At 41.0% G+C, this 20,564-nt stretch overlaps 1 protein-coding gene across 1 annotated transcript in view; it reads left to right on the top strand.

The window, feature by feature from the left end:
- Positions 1-2,651: 2,651 nt before the first annotated feature.
- The window catches only part of MED14 (mediator complex subunit 14), a 34,637-nt gene continuing 16,724 nt past the window's right edge, over positions 2,652-20,564 (top strand). The window contains exons 1-13 of the mRNA XM_063393034.1: positions 2,652-3,031; positions 4,358-4,384; positions 8,704-8,809; positions 9,395-9,568; positions 9,973-10,102; positions 11,816-11,944; positions 12,308-12,415; positions 13,278-13,410; positions 13,960-14,110; positions 16,615-16,726; positions 17,344-17,469; positions 18,622-18,700; positions 20,263-20,422. Of these exons, the coding sequence (XP_063249104.1) occupies positions 2,856-3,031; positions 4,358-4,384; positions 8,704-8,809; positions 9,395-9,568; positions 9,973-10,102; positions 11,816-11,944; positions 12,308-12,415; positions 13,278-13,410; positions 13,960-14,110; positions 16,615-16,726; positions 17,344-17,469; positions 18,622-18,700; positions 20,263-20,422 (1,611 nt within the window). The 5' untranslated portion in view covers positions 2,652-2,855. The remainder of the gene's footprint in view (positions 3,032-4,357; positions 4,385-8,703; positions 8,810-9,394; positions 9,569-9,972; positions 10,103-11,815; positions 11,945-12,307; positions 12,416-13,277; positions 13,411-13,959; positions 14,111-16,614; positions 16,727-17,343; positions 17,470-18,621; positions 18,701-20,262; positions 20,423-20,564) is intronic.

Genomic DNA, 20,564 nt, shown 5'->3' with positions numbered 1-20,564 from the left:
AGGAAGAATTCTAACAGCAGCAAAGTTAAACTGCATCAGAATTCCACACCTACCTTTTCATCAACAAAGTGTGAGCTTGTGTCACTGAAATCAATGGGAATTTTATTACAGACTAAATCAGAAGAGATGGGAAGAAGGGGGAGAAACAATTAAAAATCCTGTATTTCTAAGTTTTAGTTCTTATAAAGAGCCTAATCAGATTCCTGTGCATGTAAGTCAGTATTTCCTTCATTAGTGCAGCTACTTGGCCATAAAATGAGTATATTGCATTTATTCATGCATCTAGTGTGAAAAAAAGAGATTTTCATACATTTAGAAAAAAAATCTTTGAAATAGGCAGACAGAATTTAAAATACGTTAAGTCAATAATTTATGCCACAATATGATCCAGAGGTATTTATCATTCTGTCCTTTATAGATCCTTTATAGATTAATTTATATAAACAGAACAAACATTTCTTCCATCTGTATTGAAAAAAACCCTCTCAACTAATCTAAAAAAAAAAAAAAAAAAAAAAGGAAAAAGTTAGGTATAAACACATTTTAGTGATTTTAGGAGTAAAGAATTCCCAGCTGACAATCATCATCCACCCCCAGCTCAAAGGTCCATCTTACTGTGACAGCAGCAGCCCACAAACCTGGCATGGCTCACAGCTGCAGCAATTCTGCCCTTCCTACCTGGATGGGTTATTGCTATTGTTATTATTAAACTGATTACACACTTCTGAGGTTGAAAAATGTTGCCTTTAACATTTAACTTTCCTGGAAAGATATGCGTAGGAGGAGAGGTTTTTTTAAAGACTGCACTTCATACAAAACAAATAGGACCTCTCCTTCTTTTTATTAAACTTGGAGGGGTTTGGGTGTTTATTGTGTTTATTTCGGGGATTTCTTTGTAATCATAAGGCAAGAATTTATGATTTAAGACTTGACTGAATCATGACACAAACCACCCAGGATTTATAGTTGCCTTACACAGTCCCCTTTGGTAACCAGCACACATCACATCAATCTCCAGCTGTTTACAGACCTCCCCTCTCCCTCCCTTCAGAGGTGTCAGTTGGTCTGTAAGATACAAATATGAAAAAGTTCCCAATGCCTTGTGTTTATCCCCAAATCTGGATGCTCTGCTGCTCATAGCTCCCTTTTCTCTCATTAACAATGACCTCAAAAGACAATGTTCCACTAGTGCATCCCATCTGGATACCCCTCACGAATGTCCTGCATTTCCTGAGTCATTAGGAAGGGACTGGCCAGCCTGGTGTCCAGCAGAGCCCGCTGTTCCTTGAGAGCCCCAAGAGCTGCGTCAAAGGTACATTTGAGGCACCAGGTCTCTAATCTGGTCTCCTTCACCCTGGATTTCAGTAACATGAGCAGATACAGGGGCAGGGAGGGGATCCTGCCCCTCTGCTCAGCCCTGCTGAGGATCACCTGGAGCGCTGTGTCCAGTTTGGGGCTCCTCAGGACAGGAGAGATGTGGAGCTCCTGGAGCAGGTTCAGTGGAGGGTGACAAAGATGAGGAAGGGCCTGGAGCATCTCAGTGAGGAAAGGCTGAGGGAGCTGGGCCTGTTCAGCCTGGAGATTCCTGAGAGGGGCCCTCATCCCTGTGTGTCAGTGTCTGCAGGGAGGAGTCAGGGCATGGACCAGGCTCTGCTCCCTGGGGCGATGGGACAGGAGGAACGGGCAGACTGATGCACACAAGTTCCACCTGAACATGAGGAAGAATTTCTTTCCTGTGCAGAGACCAAGCTCTGAGACACACTGCCCAGAGAGGGTGTGGAGCCTCCCTCACTGCAGATATTCCAGACCCACAATCCTGTGCCATGTGCTCTGGGATGGCCCTGCCCGAGCAGGGAGCTGGGACCACATAACCCACTGATGTCCCTTCCAGCCTGACCCATCTCGGGATCCAGCGGTCGTGTGGCACAATGGCAACGCCATCCCCATGTCCCGTGTGTGTCCCTGTGTCCTGCCTGTGTCCCTGTGCTCCCCGTGTCTGTCCCTGTGTCTTGTGTGTCCCTGTCCCTGTGTTCTCATCCCGTGTCCCTGCTCCACGCGTGTGTCCCTGTGTCCTGCGTATGTTCCTGTGCCCCGCATGTGTCCCTGTGGCCCGTGTGTCCCTGCCTGTGTCCCTGTGTCCTGCCTGTGTCCCCGTGTCCCTGCCCGTGTCCCCCTGTCCCGCCTGTATCCCGGTGTCCCTGCCTGTATCCCCGTGTCCCGCCTGTATCCCGCTGTCCCACCCGTGTCCCCCTGTCCCGCCTGTATCCCCGTGCCCCTGCCCGTGTCCCCCTGTCCCGCCCGTGTCCCCGCCTGTGTCCCCCTGTCCCGCCTGTATCCCGCTGTCCCGCCCGTGTCCCCCTGTCCCGCCCGTGTCCCCGCCCGTGTCCCCCTGTCCCTGCCTGTATCCCGGTGTCCCGCCTGTATCCCGGTGTCCCCGCCTGTATCCCGGTGTCCCGCCTATATCCCTGTATCGGTGTGTCCCGCCCGTGTCCCCGCCCGTGTCCCCCTGTCCCGCCTGTATCCCGGTGTCCCGCCTGTATCCCTGTATCGGTGTGTCCCGCCCGTGTCCCCGCCCGTGTCCCCCTGTCCCTGCCTGTCCCGCCCATGTCCCCCCGTCCCGCCGCCCCGCCCCCTCGCGCCTCCCGGAAAGGTTCCCGTTCGCTTCCGGTCCCGTGCCCCATCATGGCGGCGGCCCCTGCGCCCGGCGGGCTCTGAGCGCTGCGGAGCCGCCCCGCTCCCGCCGCCCTTCCCCGCTCGGTCCGCGCGGGGCGAGCCGGGCGCGGTGCCGGCGCCGCCGGGAGCCGTTCCCGGGCTGCCGCGCGGGTCCCGCCCGGGGCCGAGGCGCCGCCGCCGCCATGGCGCCGGTGCAGCTGGAGAGCGCCCAGCTGGTGCCGGCCGGCCCCGCGTCAGCCCCGGCCCCGCCGGCCCCCGGCGCCGTGACAGCCGCCGCCAGCCCCGGCTACCGCCTCAGCACCCTCATCGAGTTCCTCCTGCACCGCACCTACGCCGAGCTCACCGTGCTGGCCGACCTGTGAGTGCCGCAGATCTCTCCGCGCCCGGCTGGCGGTGCCGCCTCGCAGCATCCCGGGAGGATGCGGAGGCCTCGCCCGCGATCTGTCCCGGAGCGCATCCGGGGCTGCAGTGGGGGGAGGTGGTCGCGCTTTCCTATTCATAAAATGGTTTGGGTTGCAAGGGACCGTAAAGATCTCCCATTTGCATCCCCCTGCCACGGGCAGGGACACCTTTCCCTAGACCAGGTTGCTCATAATCCCATCCAGCCTGGCCTTGAACACTGCCAGGGATGGGGCATCCACAGCTTCCCTGGGCAGCCTGTGCCAGGGCCTCACCAGCCGCACAGAAGAATTTTTTAGGTATCTTTTTCTATTTGAACCCATTCCCCGCTGTCCTGCTCTTGTAAATAGCCTTGTCCTTTCTTCCACCCAGGGAAATGCCTGTGCAGGCAGGTTGGCCTCTGCATCAGGCTGTGTCCAGGGACACAGCGAAAGCTGCTGACTGATCTGTCATAAACAGAGAAAAGGACTGTGAGAACTGGAGAGCAACTGCAGATTGGCTCCTTAAATGCTTAAGTTTGCCCCCAAGTTATTGCCAAAAAACCCAGCTGTAGTGCTGGTACTGATATTGAAATATGTGAAACTCAAATGTCTGAAACTGAGATATTCTCAGATGCTGCCACTCCTTGACGTACTTCCGTAGTTTTTAAAATACCATTTGATTATTTTTGGTAAATAAGTTATTTACATTTACTTAATGATCTGGTGTGCTGATGTTGTTGCGTTGGAAGTGGCAAAACAAGGGGTGTTTTTGAGCCAAGAAAAACTTTCCTGAAAGCATTTGAACTCTGAATAAACCTGTTTCCCTCTTTGTTTGACCGTAGAGGTTCTTGTGGGGAAGCTGTGTGTTTCAAGAAGTGACATACAGAACAAATGGGAAAAGATAGGTGTAGCTTTTATACAGTACCATGTCTGGTAAGGGTGTAAACAGAAGTTTGCCTGACATGAGTTAAAGAGTGCTCGAACTCTGGAAAGGACAAGGAATTTTAGAGTTTTAGTTTGCTTTGAAAAAACTCCCAGAATATCACTCAAGAAGTCCTTCATGTATATTTATGGCATTTGTAGAGTAATTGATCTCAGCAGCCTTCATCAAACTTTTCAGTTCATTTGACCAGTTTGCCTGGTACAGAGTAGTGACAGGTGACCCATGGTACTATTTTTTATATACTTTGTAGTTGTGCAGAAATTTCTGTACCTGAAGGCGGCTAACAAAATTTCTAGTTGTCTGGAGTGTAATAGAATGAGATATAACAAATCTCTTTTTTTCTCCCTCTTCTTTCATATAGATTACCAAGAAAGACTGATATGGAAAGGTGAGTTATGATAAGAGAATCTATAATACATGTTAAAATACAGAACTTGTTTAGGATGTTAATATTAATACACTGTTTAAATAAAATCTTTTTCGTTTAATTTTAGATTTTATGCAAGAAAATAAGCTTTGTCTGTCTTGCTGTCCCTACATAGTTTCAAGATTTTTCTTGGCATCAGTGACAATATTGGGTTTGTTGGTTGTTTGGATTTATAGTTTTTGGGGCTTTTTTTTTTTTGTTGCTGTTACAGTAGGTGAACTCTGTTAAGGGTGTTTTTCTCTTCATGAATCTTGAAGCAATGAATTGACAGTAAAGCTGACATGAAAGGGAACTGGAAAATTTAAATAGATTCTAGTTAGTGTGATAAAGAAGTGTTTTGTTCAGAAGCAACAGTTTAGCAACGACAACAAGGTAAAAACCTCATTTTTGCATTTTTCCATGTTACCTGGTCTTTCTTATCAAGAACACTTTTCTGCTCCTGTTCTATGTGGTTTTGAAGTGTGAAAATTATTAGAGAGCAAATGTAAGAGACCAGAACAGCATCCTGTTGAGACAAAGAAAATCCATTTACTTTTCTGTTTCTCTTAGTAAATGTTATGAAACTTGTCGAAATATTGTTCCCTTATTTTGTCTTGACATATTAATTGACCTAAATTTCTTTAGAGAGATATAGAAGCTATGATATTCGGAAGAATCTTAGTAAAGAATTCTGTGTACCAGGATGATCATTAATTGCTATCTGAAATGTTCCAAAACTCTCATAACATGTAGAACTAATCCTATTTTCATGGAATCATAACCTGGAATGATTACTTGTACCCCTTTTCCTTCTGTTTCATTAAGAGGAACAGTATGGATTTTGATTGAGTTTACTTTGGATTTTTAATTATCATAGTATTTACTGAAGAAATTACTTCCAGCTTGGGTTCAGAGCTCCCTTGTACTGATGGGTGAGCTTTTCTCATCTAGATATTTAGCATTTCTAGGTAAAGCTACTTTGTTGGGCACATGGATGTGAGGCAACAACTTAAATCCTAATGGATTAGAGAAAAGAAAATGAGACAGTCTTGAATGTACAAAGAATGTCCTACGATTGAAATTGTCTTGAAATTAAATGTTCACATCCTTGTCAGCTTTGACTTAAACTCCTCTTGGTGAAATGGATTTCCAGCTCTTGGAGGAGCTCATCTGTAGGAATGTGGCTTAATTATGCATATTTTCTCTAGCTTTGAGACTCTAATGGTTTCAGTAGTTGGGCTTCAAGCTCTGTTTCTTGGAGCTGGAGCCTGGTGACATGGCACATATACTTCAGTGAAGATGTGGTGGTGTCATTCTGTAATAAAGTCCACATAAAATATAAGTTCTGTACTACAATGCCTATTTAAAAGATGCTAGGCTAAGAAAAACTGATGAGAAATTATGCATCACAGTATAACATAGCACTTTTTTTTTTAGGGTCATTTATTAGTTACCAACTGTAGGAATAAATAACTCTTAAAACAAAGTGGTTGGATTAAAAAAAAAACATTAGTACTGTGGTGGAAAATTAATAGTGCTGAGTTGCGGGGGAAATCCAGGGGTTTTCTTGTTGGTAATGGAGACTGGGTGTTGCACAGTATCATTTTCTGGGTGACCTGCCTCAGTCTTTGACCCCATCTCCATGATTCTTTGTTTTCCTCATGTCTAACTAGTTTTTCACTGGTTTAATTTGTAGCTGTTGTCCTTGGCCTTCTGCACCTCTGAAAAGTGTCTGGTTCCATCTTCCCTACAATACCCCTTTAGATATTTGAAGATGTCAGTAGGATTTTGCCACAGCCTTTTCTTCTTAAGCAGGAGCAAATTCAGCCTCGTCAACCCATCCTTGTATTCCACATGTTTCCTGCAAATTTAAATCCATCTTCTGATCTCCCCTTTATCACAGAGCAATTCATCCTGTAGAAGGCAATTTGTTGATCAAATTGGTGGTGATCAAGGGTGGTTCGCCCTTGGCAAATTTCTGATGGTTGTTTCCAGGCTAATTTCATGCTTGGCATTTATCAGGATATAGCTTAGAGGAATATTTGTCCTATGAAATTTTTTCTTAACTGAACTTAGGCCAAGTGACCTAGAGGTCCCAAGATCCTCCTTTGCCTACTTGAAGAAGGACATGGTGTTGGCCTTTTTGCTGTCATCAAGACCTTTGATCACAGTGGATTTTGAAAATGATAGGGAGCAACTTTACAGTGGCATGGGTCAGCTTCCTCAGAGTCCTTGGATGCAACCCATCTACTCCTATGGACTTTTGTATGTCAAGCTTGCTTAAGTGGTCCTTAACTAGATTTAATTCTACTGTAGCTAATGCTTTACTCCCCAGACTCAGCCATTAGTCTGGAGGATCTTAAACCTGAGATCCAAACTTAGCAGTGAAGACCAAGAGTTAAAAACATACTGAGCAACATGGTTGTTAGAAAGATTTTTAAATTTTGTTTCTTTTTTTGTATAAATAAACTCTTTCCTGAGGTTTCATCTTCCTTGGATATTTATTTTTGTGTAGCCTAGCATGAGGTCATATACCTGTAATGAAAGACAGTGCAGCAAATTTGAAGACCTTTATGTTTTATTAGGGAAGTAATTCCCAATGCAGTTGTGATTCAGGGATGATGAAGCAGGGTTCTGTCAAATCAAAGTAACAAGTCTTCTCTAACTTCATTTAAGTTGTATTAATGGAACAGTTACTGGAATACTCTGTCTAGAGTTGTCAGTCATTTTCATTTTTAAATTGTTGTGCTTTTTGGGAGATTTTTTTTAAAATTTATTTTCAGTCACAGAACATCAATTTGAAATTTTCTTGCTATCGTGCTGCTTTCACCATAGATATTTAACATAACTACTGGATTTTAGCAACTTCTATGTGGAGTTTGTCTGAGAGATTCCTGGCTTTCTAAAGTCTCACTGTAGTCATCTTTCAAATCATAAAGTTTTCCTGAATCTTTCAGAATTCTCAACATTTTATTTCCATAGTGTGTTAGAGCAGTGTGTATGTACAGCACCTTGACCACCACTTGAAATCTTAATATCAGGCTGAATGCCATTCCAAAACACGTGTTCTAGAACACAGAGAAATTACTGGCTTAGTGCCCAAGTTCTTGGATGAGGCTCAGGGTCTGTAATGGAAGAAACAGGACCAGATGGTATTAATGTGCTTCTGGCGTTACATGTTCATCTGCTACAAGCAGATTATGCTTTACTTGCCCAAAGAGTTAACCTCATTACACCAGCACTCTCAGCAGAATCAGGCTCTTTTTGTGTTATGAGTTTGTGTTTTACAGATGGGGATCAGAAGGAGATGCAGCTTCTGTTTGGTAGAGGCCAGTACAGTATGCACTAATTAATGTTCTTTTTGTCCAAACGCTTCTGTTACTTTAGCAAACCATACCAGGAAAACAGCTTAGGTTTGGGGTTTTTTCCAAACTGAGTAGAAAACCATGGTGAAATTAGTAAATTGAACACACAGAAAGGGAGGAAAACCTGTATAAACTGTTGATGGAGTGGTGCTTCAGAGTGTATGGTATTACAGATCTACACTGTAGATCTTTGTGTCTCATCTGATGCATCTGCAATGTAGATCTGTAATAAAGCATGAAAATCTGCCTGTGCCCCTATTGCATTCTCTTTTACAAAAACTAGCTCAGAAGACATGCAGACACACTCCTTCATTTTGACTATTTTGTACAAAAATGGTGGGAGGAATACTGAGAGTCAATAAGTTCTTACCTCGTTTTCTTTGCAAGGCAGAAAAGCAAAGTTAAAGGATGGGGTTTTTGTGGTTTTCCCTATTTCTATTTTGTATCATACTGTGTAAAGATATTGTAAAATATTGTAAAAATGCTAAAATGATATTTTGTTTAGAATCTTATTTATTTATTCATAGTGAATATAAGTGTAATGTTACTGTAAGGTCCTTTAATCCTTGGGTATGTTGCCTACTTTAAACATAATCTTAAGCCTTGGGGAAATCCTTTAAAAGGTATAAAGATAATTTAGTTAAGCTCACTATGGAATTATTTCTCTTACAGTCATTGATTAATTCCTATGAATATGCCTTTTGTTTCCCAGATAGTCATGATTTGTTAGAATCCATATATGTTGTTAGGTATTCACAACAGACTTTTCCCCCCCATACTCTTAAGCAAGCAAGCAAGCCACAGACTACTAATGCCTGCATTAACACAATTAATAGTTATCATTACAGCTCGTTATTTTTTTAATTGGCACACAGTTAAATTACAGCTTTACTGTATATCTAAGCACTAGCGTAATGTACATTTCTTTTTTTCCAGAAAAATAGAGATAGTGCAGTTTGCAAGTCGCACTCGGCAGCTGTTTGTTCGTTTGTTAGCCTTGGTCAAGTGGGCTAATAATGCCGGGAAGGTGGAGAAGTGTGCGGTAAGTTAGAGACAGAGTCTGGCATGGAACAGCCTCTGAGGGACATGGGATAGTGCTGCACTCTGACTTCTTTTTATTACTGAATTTTAAAAAAATATTCCTGGTTAGAAATTGTATAATCTTTTTTTTTAACAGTTCGTGTTCCCAAAAACTCATCAGTGGTATAAAATGAAAGGCTTGTCTGCACAAAGTTTCAGGAGCAATTTGGGTTAATGACGGGGAAGATGTTGATCTGAGTGTCTTAGTTCCTATTATCCTGATCTTGGATAAATAAGAATAAAGTCCAGAATGTTGCAGAAAAACAAGTCCCTACTGATTACAAACAAGTGTGGTTGCATTCCAGTAGCAGTCAGCCGATAAAGAGCTGTGAGGCTGTACAGATCCCCCACAGCATCGGGAATGGCATGTGGGTTTTAAGTTTCCTTGCATATGAATGTAGGAAGTGGCCAGAATATTCATTCTTTCTTTGTTTCGTAAATGCAGTTACTTGATTTGGAAGTGACAGATAAACTGAATATAAAGGGACATTGATTGTACATTTTTTTGATTTCCCTTTTTTGTTTTTAAACTCCTTATACTCTACAGATGATATCGAGTTTCTTAGATCAGCAAGCCATCCTGTTCGTGGACACTGCTGATCGCCTGGCGTCGCTGGCTCGAGATGCTTTGGTTCATGCTCGGCTGCCCAGCTTTGCCATCCCTTATGCAATTGATGTTCTGACAACTGGATCCTACCCTCGGCTGCCCACCTGCATTAGGGTAAATAACTCTGCCGTGTCTGGGGCTGTGGGAATCCCCAGGAAGGCATCAAATGCACGGTAATCAAACTGATTGTGTGTGTGCAGATGGAAGTGTGGCTCAGTCCAGGCCTAGTGCCAAGTCTCTGCAGTGCCAGTTTCTCTTGCAGAATACTTCCTGTTTGAACAAGTTACACTTTTCCAGTAAAGCATTCCCTCCTTTATTTAGTTCTGCCAAATTTAGTGATTTTATTCACTGGTGAGTCTTGGGTAAAATGTAATCAGCTAGAAAGCAAATATAAGATAGAAAACTTCACTGGGTATTTATATTTTCAGACTTCTGGTCTGGCTGGTTTTCACAATTGCTGCTATCAATATATTATACGTGTTTGAGATACATAGACTTGCTTGTGTTTATTGTAACAGGATAAAATAATCCCTCCTGACCCAATAACAAAGAGTGAGAAGCAAACCACACTTCATCAGCTAAACCAGATCCTTCGCCATCGGCTCGTGACTACAGATCTCCCTCCACAGCTGGCAAATCTTACAGTCGGTGAGAACTGGAATTACTTTTGAAGGAGACATTATTGCAGGCTGATATAAAATTGTTGTTTTAATGCTACAGCAAAGGTAAATGATAGCTTTATTGAGACAATTAAGGATGCATCATCTATTAAGACTGGGATCCTGTCTCTATATGACATCAAAATATGTGGGGTTTTCCCTGTTTGAAAAATGAGAGCACTGATAAAATTGCTGAAATATTATTTATTTCCAAGCAGAAATCTTGTGCAGGTAATGCCAAGAAGTTTAGACATTGTCTTGCTCTTTCAGCAAATGTTAAGCGAAACAGTCTTTAGGCTACTTCATCTTAATTTAATTTTAAAATCAGTGGAACTGTTAGGTCTTCTTGCAGAAGGTCTTTGAACTTAAGTTTAAACAAATCACTCAATGTTGCCTTTTTAAGCTGTTTTGATATTCATGCTCAGGCACAGAAGTTGTTCATATTTATGCATGCCTTTTGTTCAATGGCTCACCACTGTGCCAGATCTCTTAAACTGTTTTGAGATCTCTGTTTTCATTTATCCCAAGTAGTGGTGAACATTAAGACAACCTTTTATACAGGAAGGATGGCTATAAACTGGACTAGGTTATTGCAGATTCACAGAGAATAGGGTGGGAATGGACCTAGTCCATGCCTTTAACCAGGACAAGGCTGGCCATTTGTAAACCATTCCCCACAGACCTAGGTCAAAGATGTTTCTGAAGAATCTTAGTGCTGTTTTTTCTCTAGTCCCTGTGTGAGTGCTTGCAGTATCAGTATTAGAGGTATCTTAGTTTAACAGAAATATATATGAATGGTATATGAATAATATGTCTGAGCTCTTAAGAGCTTTCAGTTAGCTAAACATTTCAATGACTATTATTTTCTGTTTTGGAGTGTGATTTGTTTAAAGAGCATGTCTGGGGTGCTCTTGAAGATGAAACTTCCTGAGTTAAATGGATAAAATTTTTGCAAGAATATTTCTAAATGTCTTTAATTGTGGAGATATATGACATCATTTGTTAAATGATTGAGAAGGTTGACCTGCATGTCAGAGTAAGGACTTGTACTCACTTGTTTGCTCTACCTCTCATTCTTTTTATGACCTTGCTTGCATAGTTTTAAAGTCCTTGCTCCCAATTCTTGAAACAGGTAGCAGTGTTCACAGAGGTGTGAGGATGTACGTGTCAATTAGATAAATAATATGTGTGAACTTCGCTTGTTGTGTGTATATAAATTCTGCAAAATATTATCTTCCTTACATGAAAATGGATTTATAATATTCTAATACTAAATAAATGCTTTGCAGTGAGATGTGTTTTCAGGGATAGATTTCAGCCTGGGCTGAGTTCCATGTTCTGAATGTCATTTGAATATTGCTGAAAGCCTTCATTGTTGATAGTAGCAAAGAATAGGAATATTTCAGGCAGATGTTTGGTTTGTCAGGCTGGTAGTCAGCTCCGTGTTACTCTGTATTACAGAAACACAAGTGTTAACAAGTGATCAGATTTCACAAGTTAGCTTCAGGACAGTTTGTACATCTTTCTGTGCTGCTTATTGACATTGGGTCTGCAGACTGTGAAATGTTCACAGTTGCACGGAAACATAAGCACCAGAGCAGAAATGATAGGGAAGTAATCCATTACCAGTGCCAGGAGCTACCACACTGCTCTTTTTTAGGCATCTTAGGAGATTGAAATAAAACATTCTTGTCTTCCTTAGCCAATGGCCGTGTGAAGTTCCGAGTTGAGGGTGAGTTTGAGGCCACCTTGACAGTGATGGGTGATGACCCTGACATCCCCTGGCGCCTTCTCAAGCTGGAAATTTTGGTTGAAGACAAGGAAACTGGTGGTAAAGAAAAAAATCAAACCTTTACACTTCGTTTTTAACATGTTATTTGTCTCTGGCACTTGTATAAGTCTTGTTTATGCTGAGTTTTCTGCATATCACCGCTTAAGAGAATGAAATTATATGTACTTGTCCTGTTTTGACCTTGCTTTACAGACTTTTAATCCCTTAACAATATACAGTGACTGTAGTAAAATGACTGACATTTTCAGAGTAAACCAAGAATTTTGTTGTTTTGTTATAAAACCTGGTATGGAAATTGCTCGGTACAGTTGTATCTTTTATTTTTAATTTATCAATTTACCAAATTATTTTATATACCTGCTTTCCTGATGACTAATGTGGCTTATTTTTCATTTTCTGAAGATGGTCGAGCCTTGGTTCACAGCATGCAGATCAACTTCATCCATCAGCTGGTGCAGTCCAGGCTGTTTGCTGATGAGAAGCCCCTTCAGGACATGTACAACTGCTTGCGTATCCTTCAGAAAGGGCCCTCTGAATTAGGGTTTAATGTAGCCTTGCTCTTTGTAGCTGCAAGTCAGGAAAGATGGATTTCCTGCTAAGCTTGGGGGAAATGTCTGCACGTGAAGTTATGGTGGCCTTGAAGTAAATGATGGCTTTGGAAGCAGTAATTCTCAGGTGTCTGCATGTCAAATTTAATTGTACACACTAAATCAGCAAAGGTGAAGGTGAGGTACTCAAGGCAGCAGGTTGTGTGGTAAGTCAGTGCAGCAGCAGCAGCAAATTTTGGAGATGAAATACAGAGCTGACTTGGAAGTTCTGGGAGTTGGCAGTTCTTGCCACCAAGAACTGCAGTAAAGGGCAGTTGATGACGGTGTGTTAACTCTCTTGTATCTGTGTGAATAATGACACAAGATACAGGGTGTGCAGTGATTTTCCACTTGCAAAGGGCACATTGCAAGACAATGTGAAATGGATTTCAGTGAAACTCTTTCTGCAAAAAGAGTCATGTTTTTTAGGGTGGCTGTGGGAGATGGGGTTAGTGGTACCTATAGGGTGAATGGAATTTCTTTGTTAGTAATCATCTTTTCAGTAAAACACGATGACAACTAGAAATCTGTAAAACAGGGCTGTGGCTCTCTTGTCTAACAACCTGTCCTAGTTTAGAGTTTGGAAAACCACAAAAAAAAAACCCTTTTGAGAAATATTTGGTACTGTTTATACGTATTTATCTGTGGATTAGTACATCAGAGTGTTTTCAGACAGCGTCTTGTGTGACTTGGGTGACAGAAGGATTGATGTGGTGTACAGAAACAGGTTTATGCAGTGTACAGACTTCCTGGACCTCTTACATTTTCTTAGCTCCCTGCATTAGACTCCTTCTGCCTGGCTCTGCAGCTGGAAGTCCTGCACTCACAAACACTAATGCTGATCCGGGAGCGCTGGGGTGACCTTGTGCAGGTGGAGCGGTACCATGCAGGGAAGTGTCTCTCCCTCTCTGTTTGGAAGTAAGTGCATTTCAAAAGGACTGTTAACAAACAGTAAATGAAATAACAGGAGGGATTATATTTACCAAGCTTGAGCCATGATTTTCAGAATTGCACACTTTTTTTGATGTGAGACTCCTAAATTCTTGTAATTAAGTACATACACATGTTTCGTGATTTGCAAAGAAGTAAGGGTTGCACATTAATGTACAGAAGAGCCATGGATGCAGTTATAAATGATTTTATTTTATTACACAGATATCTAAAATTTGATTAGATCTCTGTCAGACTTCTATTGCATTTATTGCTTGACTTACACTAGACAAAATTTTAAAAAGCAACCCAAGTGCATTTCTGATTGTGTTAAATTTTCAGTCATCTAAAACTCTTCATGTAGTTACCGTTTACCACCAGTTCTGCTTTAAAATGTCATCTAAAACAAATGCCTGTTTCAGTTCAGCTGCCACAATGTTGTTTTTAACCAGAACACACAGAATCAAGGTTTAGCTACTGAAAAATATTTTTTCTGTTCTTCCAGTTGCATGGTTTAATTATTCTATTTATTTTAAGTCAACAGGTACTTGGCAGGAAAACAGGGACTGCATCTGTCCATAAGGTCACTATAAAAATTGATGAAACTGATGTCTCAAAACCCTTACAAATATCTCATGAGCCTCCACTGCCAGCCTGTGATTCCAAACTGATGGAAAGAGCCATGAAGGTAAAGATTTGCTTTGCAAGAGGCATCTAATTTTGTGAATCAAAAACTCAAGTGCTTTACACTGTCAGTTTGTTCCACTTTGATTCTATTTAAAGAGCTGTTTCTAAGATTGCTAGTAAGTAGTTACCGTAGGTTGTGTAGTATTTATGTGAGGACCTCAAATTGTTGTTACAAATTATTTGCCTTGACTTAATCTTAAAAACTGCACCTACTTCACAGTGCATTATACCACTTGTGAGACAGAATGCTGAGGCTGGGGGGAAACAACAGTATTATTAGGGTTTGGCTTGAAATGCTTTATAGAGAGACAGTTCTTCCCTTTTCTGTCTTGGATCTCCTCTGAAAATCAGCTTCCCCTTGTCACTGGAGTTGGCTACCCAGCAGTGTCATCCACTTTAGAAAATCTTACATTATGATTTGGAAATCTTGTGCTGAAGAGCTCATGTGGTTTGTTTGTTACAAGTGCTGGGTGAAACTTAGTTTTACAATACCACTAACCAGGTTTTCTCATGTGGCCTATTTGAATGTTCAAATTCCTGTATTTTAAAGGTGGGGTTGTTGCAATGATCCAAAATGAGTAACTGCAGTCAACTACCTACCTGGATCGTGCTTCACCAGGGATAATTCTAGGGATAATTCTGTCTTAAAGATATTTAAGAAAAACTGCATTCTGGGTATTGTAATAAATGCTCTGTAAGTCCCTCAGCAAATGTGGCTGTGACATATCAGGATGTCTGTCTGTCATTATTTCTTTCAGTCTCTGGGTTTAGGAGAGTTAGTAAATTTGAGTGAATGGTGTAGTCTTCAAAATTTCAGTTTTCCCACAGGGAAAAGCTCCCCAGCTCAGATATTTCACCTGTCTTACAGCTGCTGATGGTAGCCTCCACCTCCTGTACATCCTTTGTATTTCAGCCTCTTTCCATCATGTTACCAGTGCTGACAGACAAGTCTGTATGGTGGGTGTCAGGAACTGCCAAGGTTTCAGCTACAGAGGGATGTGGGAAACCTAGTGAAGCATGGGAGCCTTCTACTCTACTTCTAGAGTAGGAATTCTAGTGTTAATATAATAAATACATACTACATTCACTTATTTAATAGCCTAAACTAGCACATTTAGGCTGCTAAATATAGAGTTGATTTAGTGAAGGTGCTGTATTTTTGTGTAAGTCCAAGAAAATGCTCTTTATCTACAGCATCTGCTGAAGATCCACTGGAGCTGATGCAGCCCAAGCTCACTGAATGAAGTCTGCAGCCTGTAGATTAAGATATGAGGCAACTGTGAATTTGAGATGTATCAAAGTTAATTCTGTCCCCCTTTATGAGGACTTGCTCTGAGCTTAAAAAAGTTATCAGCTGTGGTAAATACAGTGCTGTTGTAGTGTTTGAATAATGATCTCAGCTGTAATGATGTAGATGGCACACTGGGTTTCTGTTTGTTTAAGATATTGTATAAAACAGTGGCACAAACAAACATGTTTGTCTGAGCAGGTTCTGCATTAACCTAATGAAAACTGGATGGAGCTATAGAATGTGTAGTCACTTCTTGGAGAGAAAGGTTTAACCCATTGCAGCTACTGAGGTGAAATGCTGTAGTGGATGGATAAAGACTTGATTTTTAGGGCCTTATCTTGCAAGGCTTGTCTTTAGGGGAAGGTCATTCTGGTATGCAAAAGCTTGCACTGAATGTAGAATAACTCTGTGGTGTATGAACCTCTTCTGCATTTATCTCTCATAGAATAAAATTTGAGTTTAATTCAGCTTGAACAGTTTTCAAAGCAATGTGTGGTTACCTAGAAAAAGGGTTTTGCGGTAATCTGGAGCTTTGCTTATGCAAAATATGTAAATAATGTGACTGGAATGTGAATGAATGTGAATGCAAATACTTTAATTTAGATTGTACAAGTAAGTTACAGTGAATATAAGTGGTGGCATGAGCTTCAGCACTGGCAGTGCAACAGAATGAAGATGCAAGCCCCTGGATGCTTCTGAGTTCAGTAGGGCTGGCCATACCCAGTGTCTGTCACTGCATTGTTACACTGTTAGCAGGACTTAAACTTGTTGGATTTCATGTTACAGGTGCATGTGTGTGTTTGTGTAGAGGCAAACATGTCCTAATGAAGTGTTGCACTGGGGTGTTTTATGTGGGAGATCCTTTTTCTTTAGCTTAAGCTAGTTACCAATGGCTGAGAAAAGAAAACTCAGCTGAAAGTGGACCAACCTTGATCCACAACAAGGTCTGCTCAGGGAGTGGTAACAGCATAATTTGTGAAATTTGTCTTTTACACCTTCTTCTAATCTTAGCTCAAAACTCCTCCCACTACCTGCTGCACAGACAGAATCTCATGGTAGTTTGTTATATTTTATAGTGCTCCAAATACTCACCACAATTCTAAGCAAATTATTTCTGAGGTGATTGCTTCATTAAGTACTTTTGTTGCAGTGTGCTAATGCAGAAAGTCTGCACATCAAATATGAGTTTACTGAAGTATTTTTCTTTTTTACAGATTGACCACCTATCAATAGAAAAACTCCTAATAGACAGTGTCCATGCAAGATCTCATCAAAAACTCCAGGAGCTGAAAGCCATTCTTAAGAGCTACAATGTTAATGACAATTGTATGTGCTTTCTGCTGAAGTTTTTCTAGTTCATTTGCATTTGTGTCGAGGGATGGCTTCCTTTTCTCTTGATGTTTCTTGTTTTCATTAATTTAAATTAAAGAAAGTAAAAGAGAACATGTTCAAAATTAACAAAACTTAGCTTTGAATTATTCTGCATTGATAATTGTAGAATACCCATACATCTAAATGCAGGGTAATAAGTGAAGCTGGTAGAACATTGTGGTCTGGCTTGAAGAATTAAAATCTGCCTACTGTAAAACTTGTTTGTGTTCAGAATTGAAAGCAAATCTTTCACTGTTTTGAATTGGTTTTGGATGAGACTTACCTTAAAGTGCTGTTGAAACTTTTGGGATTTAGATTGATAATTGTGAAGCAGTGAGTTAAAAGATTTTCAAGGATTAATAATCTTCAGATTTGCTCTGCCTGTTCTCATTGATTTGTCACTGTTTTCAGAGAGAAATTCTTATATTCACATTCCTCTCTATGTCAACACTATAATAATGTGCAAGTGAAGTTTGTTTCCCTAAAAACATACAGCTTTTTGATTATAATTGGTCAAGTTTTAATATAAGCTTGAATTTTGAGTGAAATTATTAACACTATTTTTTGTTTAGCGTTCATTGAGACGGCTCTCCCAACTCTTGTAATTCCCATTTTGGAGCCATGTGGTCGATCAGAGTGCTTGCATGTATTTGTTGATCTCCACTCTGGAATGTTCCAGCTGATGCTGTATGGTGTTGGTGAGTAGGCACAAAACCAGGAGGTGTTTCTTTTCTTGCAAGAGTCGTGCACTGTGAGGTTGTTTTGTGGGAACAATTCTGTCAGATCTGCAACGTTTTGTGAGCGAATGAACACCACACTTGGGTCATCATCTAGGTATTGGGGTTTGAGGAATAGAAAATAGGATCTTTGTGCTTAAGTGTCACAGTTAAGATTATTTGAAGAGGACAACAGAGGGGTCAATTCAATGCATATTCTTTCTGACTCGTGATTCCTGGCTTGTGCTGTTAATGGATGGGGTAATTTCACATAGACCTGAGTGAGAATTGTATTACATGACCTTACACATCTTGAGTTGCTTCTGTTCAAGTTTTAACTTCAGGTTTCACATTGCTTAAGAAAAGAAAGGAACTTCTTTTAGTTTATTTGGTTAATAACATCCTGCTGTGGTCTTACAAGCATTATGGACCATATGTTGGTACAAGGGACAAAAATTACAATTAGAAGTTTCATCTCAATATGAGAAAGCAGTTCTTTACAGAGAAATCAAACAATCCTTAGAACAACCCCCTGAGAGTTTTGGTGGTGTCAGCATTAGAACAACCCCCTGAGAGTTTTGGTGGAGTCTGCATCAGTCGCAGTCGACACGAAAGAACTGCATGAGGACGTGCTGATGAGCAAAGCAGGAAAAAGGGATGAGTTTATTTACAAAACTCAATTTTATACATTTCTTATGGTGCCTGTGGATTGGAGGATGGAATCCCACCTCTCAAACCACATTGGTCAAGCCAACTGCCAATCAACTTTCTCCCCCTACCTAAATATATGTACGCAATGAAGGAGAGTTAGTGAAACAAGGCTATTGTTTATAGTAGAAAGTGTGATAAAGTAAAAATTCTGACTCCAATATGAAGGACAATTCAGAAGGCTTAGAAAAGTCTTCAAAAACAGGGTGACATGCATCGCTGGGAGATATTCAAGATGCAGTTAGATAATGTCATCTGTGTTCCCTTTCCCACAGAAAGTTGGACCAGATGATCTTTCAAGATCCCCTTTGAAGCCCAAACCTGGTCTGTTATATGGTTACAAGATTAATTAGATGACACACTTTCAGTGAAAGTATGAAATTTTGTTTGAAAGACTGGTGCTAAACCGCCCTGATGTTCTTGCAGATCAGCTGACCCTTGATGACATAGAGAAGTCTGTTAATGATGATATGAAGCGAATCATTCCTTGGCTTCAGCAGCTCAAGTAAGTGACGTGAACAATTCTCTTAGTTTGCATGGAATGAATCACCATATTTGTGTTCTGGATGAGGACATTTGCATGGCTTTGTGTTTTACCACAGTAGGGGTTATATTTTCTCACTGTTGTAAGCAGCCTTGAGTATTTGCCATCTCCTCAAAGCAGGGGAGGATAGTCTGGTTTTATTTGAAATTGATTCCATAGTCCTGCTTTAATTCTCCCCCTTACATGTAGCCTCATGCATTGCTGTATGCACACTTTGCATGAAGTCTTTTCACTTTTAAGTAGTAGACCCACTTGCTTCCTGAGAATCTCTTTTTCTCTTCATGTTCATCTTCTATGTCCTTTATTCCACTGTGTTCCTACAGCTGAATTCTGCTTGTTTCTCAGCAAGAATGATCTCACTTCTCACAATACACAGGAAAAACCAGGAAGTGGCCTAGGATGATTTGAATAATACCTGTTTATCTTGTAGCACTTCAGCCCTTGCTGGTTTAAACCTCTAATCTTCCTTCCATAAAGCCCTGAGATTTAAGCATAAGATACATTTGGCTCCTATAAGAGGTTGTAACAAATAATACAAACACAGTTTTCATCTCCATGAGAACTGAGTTCCACCTGCTTTGTCATTTTGGAAATTCCCAGTGCTCTGAGTTAATTGCAGGGTGAAATCTCTATTTGAGGAATTCTGCTTCTAAAAGAAGCTTGATGATGCACGAAGCACTGGCACCCTGGAGAAATTAATCAACCTCCCTTTGTTATAAATAATGTACTTGAGATAATGGCTTGGGTAGTGCTGCAGTTTCTGAGGAAGCTCAGCAGTCCACAGAATGTCTTTTAGGACAGCTGTATCAGTGAGAATAAATGTGGTGTGTTGTGGTGGAGAGGTGCTGAGCACCCACACTTTCCACTGCTGTTGTCAGTGGAAGTTGGAATACCCAAGCCATGCATTTCTGAGCCCCTTTCAAGCCTAGTTAGTGACCCTGGCCTTGCCACTGTAGCCAAAATCCATTGGAGTAGGACAAAGTTTGATTCCAAACATGAGAATAAATTTGGTGTCTTGCATGTCGCTCTTCATCTCCAAACTTATTCAGGTGAATGAGTTTGTTTATAACATAAACTTCCATCCAGCTTCAGTGACTTTTTTTTACTGTATTGCTTAACAGCATACAGGAGCAAAGATTTTCCTTTTTATCAAAACATAATTGAAGATTCCAGATTGTCAAATAACTGCAATCTGCATGTTTTTCTTAATGTTTTCCTTCTATGTTTTATATTGTAATTTCATGTTGTAGTATATAAAAATTTATTCAGCAAATAATTTCAGGGCTTTTCTTCTTGAACTAACAGCTGTCTGTTAAGCTGAAGACAAGATGTAAAGATAGTGATACGAAAATATAAAGTAATGAAATTTTCTATGTGGTTTTTCTTTATTTAACTTATGCTGCAGTGATAGGTGTTGGCTTAGAATATGCCTGACTCTTAATTTGACACTAATGCTCTGCACAGCAGTGTGTTAGAATCATGAAACCAGTTTCAGGGTACTAATACCTTTATTTCCATGTGAGGTTCTGGCTTGGACAGCAGCGCTGCAAACAGTCTATAAAACATCTGCCTACAGTGAGCAGTGAAACTCTTCAACTAGCTAATTATGCCAGCCATCCAGTGGGAAACCTCTCCAAACACAAACTGTTCATCAAACTCACTCGCCTTCCTCAGTACTACATTGTGAGTAACTGAAAAATGCTTCTGTCTTCTGCTCCCTGCCGTGGATATCCCAGACAGTTTGTTGTACTGTTAACTCTTAACATTAGCAACCAAGTGATTGATGTAATGCTTGAGTCTCTCCTCTCCCTCCTTCTCCTGTGGG

Source organism: Prinia subflava, chromosome 3, assembly GCF_021018805.1.
Source record: "Prinia subflava isolate CZ2003 ecotype Zambia chromosome 3, Cam_Psub_1.2, whole genome shotgun sequence".
In the NCBI taxonomy this organism is placed as follows: domain Eukaryota; kingdom Metazoa; phylum Chordata; class Aves; order Passeriformes; family Cisticolidae; genus Prinia; species Prinia subflava.
The sequence above is the reverse complement of the archived record's forward strand: the minus strand, read 5'-3'. Positions and strand labels throughout refer to the sequence as shown.